The sequence below is a fragment of the Gossypium arboreum genome, chromosome 12 (assembly GCF_025698485.1).
Source record: "Gossypium arboreum isolate Shixiya-1 chromosome 12, ASM2569848v2, whole genome shotgun sequence".
NCBI lineage: Eukaryota > Viridiplantae > Streptophyta > Magnoliopsida > Malvales > Malvaceae > Gossypium > Gossypium arboreum.
Window position 1 is genome coordinate 113,324,253 of NC_069081.1, and position 11,646 is coordinate 113,335,898.

The following is an 11,646-nucleotide window of genomic DNA, read 5'->3' on the forward strand; positions in this document are numbered from 1 at the left end:
TTAAACCTCAATTTTTCATATGTATTATATGAATGTTATGGAGGCATCACAATATATGTGTGTGTGTTTGTTTTTGTACATTTTAATGGCCATGACTCGCCTATAAGCAAATTCCAGTTGTGGGGGATACTGCACAGGTTGGGAAAATCCCATCATTCAACAATCAAAATCCGTGGAATTTGGTAAAATTAGGGTTAATAATCAGAGACCGATGGGCAACGGCGAATGGGAAGGCCCCAACAGATCTGAACCAGCCTGCAAAAACTGGTGTCACGTGGGAGCGTGGAGTTGGGGGAAAGGCCGAAACCTTGAAAGGCACATGGGAAGGCATTGATGTTTGGGCCTCTTCCATTACACGTGCCGAAGAGGCTCACATGGCAAACTTTCAGTGACGACTTTTTATGCTAATTGCCTACACAAAATTTGCTCTACTTATTCCTACCTTTTCCTTTAATATATCTCCTGATGTTAGTAAATACGATTTCAAAATGCATCTTATTACTAGTTTTTTTCTTTCTTATAGCTAGAGGTAAAGTTTTTTTTTTGTCACCTTTTTGTCAATTATACGACATTTTAATTGGTATGATAATAAGTTTAGTTCTCGATGTTTATATATTCTTTGTAAATGTTGTAACGTGACTAGCGCGACTCGAACTCAGGTCACACCTGATACGGTGAATACCCTAACTATTAAACAAACACACGGGATTCACAGATTTTAAATTACTTTGATTGGTTTAAAAGAGACAAATTTAATCCATATTGAATTTTAAAAAAAAAAAACATAGAATCAATTAATATGGATACATGCGATTCCCAAATTCAAAAGCTAATTCTTAAAAAGATAACAACCAATTAATAGTTGTTTTTAATCATTATTAATTATAACAACAAGGATTAGATGAATTGAAGCGCAGATGGAAAACAAGGGCATGGCCTAGCTGCTTAATTTTATATACAGACGGCCAAACTACATAATTTAAGAAAAGTTGTATGTTGTCTTCAACGAATTGGGAAATGATTTGTTATATCAATTTATTTTGATTATTGTATTTCTTTTGATAATCTTATACAATCACTTGGGGTTAAGGTACAAAAAATATGGATATCAATTTATTTTGGAGGCAAACTTGAAAAATGACAAAACATGTAAATAGCTAAAGAGAACAAAATGGAGGCGATCTGTGAAACGTCATGTCTTCATGTATTCATTTAACTGTGCTTCTAACCCCCTCATCTGCAACATTATCTGCTGTGTCTCTCAGTTAGGACCCTAATAAAGCTATGTCTTCTCAGGAAGCTGACAGGGCGCAGGTAATTATCCACTCAAACGCATATCCATAAAAAGGAAAAGGTTTCTTAATAATTAAATTTAGGGTTTTCTCTTTTGTTAATTACCATATTATATTATGGTCCAGTACGACTTTTTTCCTTAAAAAATAACCCTACTCAATTTCTTTGTACGATTAGATAAGCAGCGTATTAAAAGTAGTGTGAGGTTGTAGAAGATAATATAGCCCTCACCACTCCCCACTGCACCCAAAATCATAATAAAACGACAATGAAATCTTAATCATCCATGTGGTTCCCTCATTATCATACCCATTCCTTTTGATTCATCACATAACTTTTGAAACAAGATGGAATATTTGTGTTAATGTCTTTGTTTATTTAATTGTAGGGTCGCTTCGAAAGTTTTTCAAATAAGATGGGTTGGATGTGTCAATATGATGATACAAGTTTTCTATGTCTTTCGAAAGCAATATAGCTAATATGAGTGTATATCTTCGCTGGCTTTGCTCTATATTATCTGGAATTCTGGAATTTTGGATTCTTTATTTTTATTTTAAATATATATACATTTGTATTCAGCATATAATCATGGTTAAAATATGCTTTAATTTGATTATTTTTATGTATTGTAATTTTAAAATTTTAGTCTTGAATAACTGATAACTGTTAAATTCATTGAGTTCCACTATTTTCAAAATCAGATACAAACAAACATATTTTTCCATATGTAATGCTCATGTCAATTCGATATTTTAATATATTACTCACAAAAAACTAGTTAATGGATTTTTAAGGGTTGCCGTTTGGATCATGACTAAAATTTCAAAATATGAAAAAAGTATAGAGTCTAAGATTGCTTCAGTTGGAGAATATTGACTAAATTTACAACTTTATACATAGTACAAGACTAATAACTGAATTTAACCAAATGGATTTAATTGCCACTATTTGGGTCAATGCTGAAATTTTAAAATTCAACAAGTAAAGACATTGATATTGACTAATTCAAAAAAGCATATGAACTAAAATTGACTAAATTAAAGTATAAAGATTAAATCCATAACTTTTGTAAAATGTAAAGATTAATAGTAAAAATTGACGTATACCATCCTCCAAACTTGTAAAAATCAAATTTGTATCATATAATTAATACCATTATGTTTAAATGCTTAGTTTGGGTCTAAGCTTTACTCGGAAGGATCTCTTTAAAGTGGTGAAATAACGATCAAACTTTCAAAATAATCAAACATTTTTAGACTTGATTCAAATAAAGACTTAAATTTATGGTAATTATGATGATGTTTTAGTTGTTATATTATAAGAAAAATCAATCATGTATACTTTACCTCAATTTCATGTAAAATAATTTACCCTACTCTTTATTTGAGAAGGCACGAAAACAATATAATCCTTATTTTATTATTTTAAAAGATTTGATATCTTATGTAAACACAACCTCAAAATTTTATACTAAAATTAACATTTCGCCTATCATTATAAACAACTTTCTATTACAAATATCTATCAAAGATGTAATGACATCTAACATTTTCTTTCTTAAAATTCAATTTTTTTTATAGATAGAAGAATAAAGCTTTAAGCTAAGATTACAACAGAATTAGTAGTCATCAAACAATGGGTATATAGTGCAACGGTTATCATAATTTAATAAATCCTTCACATTCTCCGGTAATTCTTCATGAATAATTAAGTGTTCCATTTCGCTTTTAACTTTTTTTTGTGTAATTTGCCACTTTATTATTCTATCTCAGTATTTATCGAAACTTTACTTCCTAATTCTTGAGTTCATTGTCGATTCTATTTGCTGCTAACTCATTTTAAATAATGACTACCAACATCAAATTATTACTCTCAAGCTCCACTCTACATACCGCTTTGCCCAAACAAACCTTAAACTTTAAAGTAATATTCAAATTTCAATTTGAAAGATATTAGATAAACCCACTACCATTTTACGACCCATCCAGCTTCCATTCAATTATTAATTACTTATAATGATAAGCATCACATCCTTCATTTTTCTGTCTGATAAGATTTCATAAAAACCAACTCTTTTTGGAAACCTGTGACATAGTTTAATATTTGACAAAAAATTCTAATAATTAATAATCTTTTCATTATGTTCTTTTATTCAAAATTAATAGTATATATAACCAATGAGGCTGTTCCTTTTGTCAGTGGTGGACCCTTAATTGCTTATTTTATATTTATAGTATTTCTTTTCTATGAAAGATAGAAGTATTAAAATAATATATACATACATATATATATATATATATAGTAACTGTATTAATATAAACTTTTAATAATTTAATAAGAAAAAGAGAATGTTACTTTGCTGATCATCTCAATCTTTCCTAATCATTATTTTTTTCTAAATATATATATATTCTTGTTACATATATAATAAAAGAATGTAGCCAAAATTTTTCCCTTATCCTTAAAAGTTAAAACTCCACAATTAATCATATTAATTAAAGTGATGCAATTATAAAAATATAAAATATCTTAATGATTGGCTGAGTTTTAATTTGATTAGTATCGATAAACACACTTAAATTTATTATCTCTTATATGGGCAATAATATTGATACCAACTTAGTTTTATATATATATTTTAAGAAATTATGGTAAAAATTATAGATTGTTATAAAATAAAGAGAGATGGAAAGAATAAAGAACAAATAAAATATGAAAGTAATAGAGAGTGTACTTTATTAATCAAAATGAATAATTACAATACTTCATCGAATCTTTATTTATAGGCACATGAAGTATAAAAGAAGTAGAAATCTAATTTTAATAACTATTAGAATTTAAAGTATATTAAAACTTTATCTTGATCATGATTGATATCCACGTAATAAGACATTCATACAATAGATAATTAGTCGTAATAATTTTTATTTTATTAAAAATATAATGTATTTAAAATGTTGTATTATCATTTAAGAATTATTATAAGGTTTTTTCTATCATAGAATTTTTTTCTTTTATACATTATATTGGTTTATTTTAGTAATTATTTCACTTATTACATAAGTTGTTGTTTTATCAAAACTCCACTATGAAAAATCATTTTCTGTTTTTAAATATTTTGTTTTACCAATTTTCGTATTTAAATTTTTTAAAGTATCTAATTTTATATCGATTTTATTGTAAGCTTTTAATGAAACATTCATCATGTTTAAAATAAAATAAAACTCCTCTAAAAAGCCATTTTCCCATTTTTAAACACTTTATTTTATTAATTTTGTATTTAACTTTTAAAGTATTTAAATTATATTAATTTTATTGCAGGTTTTCAAAAGACTAGAAAAAATTTCAAAAATGATAATTTGCCACAACATATAGAGACGTTCAAAAATTATAATAAGCACAACAATGCAAGATCACAAAATTGATTTGTTGTTATTTTTAAAGTCAAAACATTCACTTTTATAATATAAAACTTAAAACTTAAAAATTATATAATATATATAATTTATTAAATTTAAAAATATTTTTATGATGTAAAAGTTATATAAAATTAAAAATATAAATAATTCAACAAAAGGAAAAAATTGTAATTATAAATTTTACAATATATTCAAACAGTCAACAGCGAATGACTGTTCAACACTTGGTCAATTTCATTAATGGTCAAAGGTCACATTACCAATTAATGGTCATGTCATCAGTGACTTGGGAAAAAAAAGAAAAACAAATGACATGGTTAAATGTTTCACTTATTTTTCTTAACATGGTTATTTTTGGACCAAAAATTGTAATAGAAAATAATTTAGGTATCAAAATAAATAAAAGATCCCTTTAAATTACAAATGAGAAATTGAGTCTAATTGAAAGGAGGAATTATAATCTAAGCGTTTCTAAAAATGTATTTATTGCAAGCTTAGAAAGTTTACCCCAATTAATGGGCACTCCATCCTGCTATTTATTCACTTGTATATTATATATTAAATCTAAATTATAAATTCATTAAAAAATAAATCTTAGTGTATTAATAATTTAAAAATAAAAGATAAATTCGTTTATTTTGAAAAATGTGATATATATATATATATATATATTTGTATAAGTTTATGGGTATCCTAGTAGGAATTGTGGATGTGCATTGATTTTGTTAGAGCCCTATGAGCTTACAGACCAAAGCATAGTCATGTATTTTCTTTGATTATAATTTTGTTTCTCAACTCTAGTTTTGTAAATTGGGAGTGTCTCGAATTGCCGGAACAAGTAAAACGACATGATTTGATTTGTGACCCCATAATATATGAAATGTAAATTATTTACGACAAAACATACTACCACCTGGATTATTATTGTAAGTCATAGGTAAAGTCAAACCATGTACATGGTTTAACTTGTTCAGTCATTTTGAAGTTTTCATCCTATAACCTTATCATATCTTTTTAATATAATCGAATAATAAAATGTTGACTAAAAAACCAAACTTATTAATATACCTCTAAATTTATGAATTCATAAAATTTTGACAGAACCAAGATACAACAAAAATGAAAAGAAAACAATTTACCTAGAATGAGTAACTTTATTATAATACCCCTTTTATTTTTTTGCTGGACATATATATATATATATACATATTAATATGCTGGCGAAATAATTAATTAATGTTTTCAACGACAGCAGTGGTAATTGAACTCGTTGGATTAATTATTACACGTTTAATTTGACATTAAAAACTATTTTTTCTTGTACTACTTTTGAAGACTAAATCCACAATGATTATTTTTATGTATAACCTGCCGACATTAAGAAATATAGTAAGTATAATAATAAATTTAATTTTTAATTTTAAATATTTATTTATATTTTATTTTTAATTAAATTTGGTTTTAATTTTTAAAAATAATTAAATTTAGTTATCAATTGTTAAATAAAATTGGAATTATTATTATTTAAACAGAAACACTAATTGAAACGTTAATGTTTCATATATATATATTAATTTTGAAACACTCCTTCAAATAATTTACCCCAACTCTATTTTTTACTTGCAAAGAAACAAAATGATAGTCAAGTTTCTCCTTCTCAGAAAAAGGAAAAAAAGAAAAGAAAAACGTTTATCAAATAAAGGGAATTAAGATGGTCAATTCTTTTACATTGGTAAGTTTTAACGATCCTCAAGGTTTGAATTGAGAAATTTTCTTTGAAATTAGAATTTAATAATAACAAGTTCCTTGCTTGCCTTTCAAGAGTTGATTGGATTATTTACATGTTTCTCACATGGAGTTGATGTGCAATCAACTCATCCTTGAAAATAAGATCCCTCTCTTGGGAAACCTTTTTGACTTCCTTTTTTTTTTCTTCTTATAAAATTAACTTTTCCAAATTTTAATTTCTTTTTCGGTTCATAAATATATTAAAATTAGTACCAAATTGATAATATGAAGAAAAAAGCAAGTTACATACCGTCTGTTATTAGCGAGTTAACAAAACAAGTTCCAAAGCAAACGTTACAAAATAATAATGGCTTAATGATAAATTTAGTCACTCATATTTGCATGTTTTCTCAAAATGGTCCCGATTGTATTTTTGAATTTTTTTTTTGTCATCAACCTTTGATTTCTTTTCAAATTGATTTTTTTAACAGATTTTAAAAATAAATTTAACGTTTCAATCTTTCTTTCTATTTTTTTCCCTAAAAGGTTTCAATATTTTATATGTTTGTTTACCGAGAAGTTTTTCTATTGAGTTATTTTTTTCTAAATAATTACGTTTATTTTTTAAATTAAGAGTTATTTTTTGTTTTATGTATTATTATTTATTTCATTTATTTTTACGGGTAATTTTCTTATAGAGATATTCCACATATAAAATCTCACATCATCCCGTTAACTTTTTAACATTACTTCAATTAAATCTATTAGAAAAGCAGTTTGAAAAAAAATTGATGACCAAAAGGACTCAAAAATATAATTAGGATCATTTTGACAAACCATACAAACACTAATAGCCAAATTTATCATTAAGTCAATAATATATAATGATCTACCATTTATAATTTTATATGATATAAAATAATAATATTGATTGAATTTATACACAACAAGCTCTGGTACAAATTGTCATTTGTTAAATCATAAATTATATACGTTTCCCCATTATATACAAAAGGATGAAATTTAACTTGTGTTTCGTTATATATACTGTGTTAAAATTTTTTTTAATTTTGTCGATTGAGTCTTGGTCCAATTTGTATGAACATTATTTGTCAATATAGGAAGACGTAAGTTTGAGTACGCAGAAGCGTATTATCCTTCTATTTATGAATATTTATAGATTGAGGAAGCGTTATGAATAAATCTAAATATTATATAAAAAAACATATTTTATCAAATTCTACAATAAAATTATTTATTTATTTTTAATCTCTAAACGGCAAATATGTTTTATTTATTGAGCAGCTTATAGGAATTAATTAATTAAGATGGATCTATAGCTTATCTATTATGTAGTTATTTAATATATATTACATTTGTTTTGTAGTGAATTTTATTATAAGGTTTAAATTAATTGTTGAACACGTGCTCAAGGTATCCAATGTAGATATCAGATTTAAATAAACTTTGTTAATAAACATTTATTTTTATTTTATGATATATACATATGATTTTGCAAACATTTTAAGATGTTTTTGTATGTTTTATTTGGATTTTTTAATTATATCTTCAAGTGTGAAATATAATAAGAGTTAACACAGTCATTTTTAAATTATGTTTCTCATTTTATATTACTTTCAAACCTTAAACTATTTTAATAACATCTTTAAATTATTAATTTTATTTTAATAACTTCAAATCTCGTGTTACATAATTTAAAATAAAATGTTATCACGTAAAAATTAAAAGTAAAGAAAAAAAAAAAAAAAAAGAGATTATGAGTTTGATAAAGCTTTTATAAAAGTCTTAAAATTTGATATCTAAGATTTTTACCACATTCATTTTCGTAATATGTATTTTTTAATTTTTATTTTATATTATGTTACATAAAATTTGATGTCTCAATATTTGCACTTAAATTAGTATAATTTTAGTAATGAAAAGACTTTAATAATATAATATCGATAGTTTAAGAATATAATTAGAATGTTTTAAAATTTGAGAACCAATTTAGAAAGAGAATAATAGTTTAAGGATGTAACGGGTGAAAGGATGAGATGGGAGCGCCAACCATGACCAGTGTAGGATCGGAGAGGAGGAGGCGTGAAGAGTGGGAGGCCAGCGCAGCCGCGCATGCCTTGGAGAGAGATCAAAGTCCTTGGACTTCCATTGTCAACTTACAATTTTTATTATTTCAACTGTAATTATGTCATTGAAATCAAACTAGTCCAAATTTGTGGAGTATTGGTGAGGGGTGTTTTTCTTTTTTCCACTTTTTTCCCTTCAACTTAAAAGGAAAAAATCATTTTATACTTTCATTTTTACAAAAAAAATAGTCATTTCAACCGTTCATTTAATTTTTCATCACATTTTGTCCTTAAATTTATATTTTTTTGTCAAACCATCACAAAATAGATGAAAAGATTAAAATTGTTAACTTTTCTGACGTAGTATATAGATGAATTGTAACATAGATAACATGTTAAAATTTAAATAATTTTAATTAAAAATAATTTTATATTTTTTAATTTTTAAAATTTTAAAATTAATTAAATACTAATATGTCATCCACATGGCAAACCACGTATATACCATATCAACAAAGTTAAAAAACATTAACTTTTTTAAAATGACTTTTTTATAAAATTTGAGGGCCAAAAAAATTATTATGCCTTTGGAAATTGAAGTGAAACCTAGTAGAAAGGGCATTGAGTTGAAGAGTAGTTTTTTTTTTGGTTGAAATATCTGAATTTAAAATACAAATTTGTCTAAATCCAAATATTAGATGATTTACCAAACACCTATATAAAATGAAATTTATAAGAGTAAATTGGATTTTCCAAATTTATATTTTATTTGCATTTATTTTGAATTCAAAAGGAATGTTAATTTCAAAATTAAATATAAATAAGATTCAAAATTGCAATACTGGAGATGTTACAATTCATCAAAATTATAGAATATGTATGTACGATCTAAGGCTACCCACAGAATCCGTTTTTCTTTATGCAGACAATCCTCCCTCAAGTAAAACGTTTTAATTATTAAATGACACTAACATAAGGAACAACAAACAACCTCCTACTCCTGCATTTCCATCTTTCTAGATCAAAGCCAACCTTCCGTGTTTTTGCTGATGGGTGACATGGTGAGTTTGGGAGTTTGCTGTCGAGAGGGGAAGAGGTGAACAGTAACGTGGCAATCAACGTGAGTCTGCATCAAGTAACGGCGCATAACGCTGGGATGACCTTTCTGTAAAACCCAAAAACGTATTCAAAAGTTTGATGACCGGAATGAAAATTCAAACAAAGTACAAGTACAATTGATGTAGTTTACCGTTTATAGTTATATAGTATTCGACGAATTGGGGTTGGTTGGCATCCACCAGCTTCTTGTCTCAAAAGTACAAGGGAAACAAACGACATCAAAAATTTTCTCAACCAATTACCAGTATTATTTTATGTTGTATAAATAATATAAAATTAAGCCTTTTGTGGGGTGAAAATAACTGTGTCATTTTTAGAGACTGTCTCTCCTTTCTTCTCCTCCTCCTTCAATCGCCATTCCTTTCGCTGCACTTCATCTCCCTTTCTTCTTCTTCTTCTTCTTCTTCTTCTTCTTCTTCCTCTTGTTTTAAATTCCTTCAAAAAGAAAGAAAAAAAACGAAAACCCTTTCTCTTCCTACAGCTATTGAAATCATATTTTTTTACTTTGTTCGAGTCTCCTTTCCTTTTGTTTATATTTTTCTTAATCAATTCCCTTAAAATAAGCATAACCCACTCAAAACAGTTTTTAATCTAAACCCATAATTTAATTCTTTTTATATTTTCTTTTTGGTTACTTTTAATCCTTTGTTTTTCCTTGTTTTCTGTTGACCTTTGATGCTGGTATGGCCGGTCTTGATTTAGGCACTGCTTCTCGCTACGTTCATCAACTTCAAAGACCGGACCTTCACCTCCAACACCAACCTGAACCTGAAGACCAGGAAGGTTCAAACAACCGTGGAGGTCACTATGGCTCAGCAGCCCATAACCATGATGATGACTCTCACCATCACGGCTTAGACCTAGTCAACGCAGCCAACTCAGGTGAGCTTGGAGCCCGTAGGCCAAGGGGCCGTCCTCCAGGTTCCAAGAACAAACCAAAGCCTCCTGTCATCATCACACGGGAGAGTGCAAACACCCTCCGAGCTCACATTCTTGAAGTTGGGAACGGCTGTGATGTGTTTGATTGTATTGCCAACTACGCCCGGAGAAGGCAAAGAGGAATCTGTATATTGAGTGGGAGTGGTACGGTGACCAACGTCAGCATTAGGCAACCATCTGCTGCTGGAGCTGTGGTTAACCTTCATGGCAGATTTGAGATACTATCACTTTCAGGTTCTTTCTTGCCACCACCAGCTCCGCCAGGTGCCACCAGTTTGACAATCTTCTTGGCAGGCGGGCAAGGCCAGGTTGTAGGAGGAAGTGTGGTTGGGGAACTCATGACGGCTGGACCTGTTATTGTCATAGCCTCATCGTTCACAAATGTTGCCTATGAAAGGCTGCCCTTGGAAGAAGATGACCAACTGCAGGTGCAAAGTGGCGGTGCTGGGAATAACATGTTTGCTGATTCGGGAGCTGGTCCAGGGGGTTTGCCTTTCTTAAACTTGCCACTTAATATGCAGCCTAATGTCCAGTTACCGTTTTGAGAAATTTGGGTCAAAATCTTGATGAGGAAATTCAAGCTCTGTTGAGAAACATGATTCTTGCATATAAAGGTCAGGAAAATTCATGGAATCGTCATGCTTCTTCTTCCTCCTCCTCTGATATTAATGTTAATTTAGGTTTTTCCTCCTCCTTTTAATCTTTGTTTTAGTAGTTATTATCTTCTTCTTAATTTTCGGATGTATGGGATCTAAGATTTCTGGAAATAGTTCTTCATTGTTCATGGTGGTACAAGTAATTTCTTTTTCTATTTAATACTTTAATGTTGTATAAACCTTTTGTTGATGATATCAATCAGGGACTGGATCTCAGTGTTACTAACAGATCAACTAGGGTTTTCCTCTGTCCACTTTTTTAGTCTATTAATTTTGCATGAAATTAAAACAAAGCTGTGCACAGATATAAGGAAAAGGCTTTTAAAGTAAACCTTTGCAGGATATGGAAACATGGAATTTGTTTTCATTGCATTGTTTTCATGTGATAATGAAGAAGTAAAAAAA

The 11,646-nt window shown here is 28.1% G+C and overlaps 1 protein-coding gene across 1 annotated transcript; it reads left to right on the forward strand.

Annotated features, from left to right (window-relative positions):
- The first annotated feature begins 9,621 nt into the window (after positions 1–9,621).
- LOC108478660 (AT-hook motif nuclear-localized protein 23) lies at positions 9,622–11,420 on the forward strand. The gene has a single exon (XM_017781133.2). The coding sequence runs from the start codon at positions 10,330–10,332 to the stop codon at positions 11,128–11,130; it is 801 nt and encodes a 266-aa protein (XP_017636622.1). The 5' UTR covers positions 9,622–10,329; the 3' UTR covers positions 11,131–11,420.
- Positions 11,421–11,646: the final 226 nt, after the last annotated feature.

Bases quoted from the DNA above. Each gene is read 5' to 3' on its own strand.
- LOC108478660 (XM_017781133.2), top strand. From the start codon at position 10,330: ATGGCCGGTCTTGATTTAGGCACTGCTTCTCGCTACGTTCATCAACTT.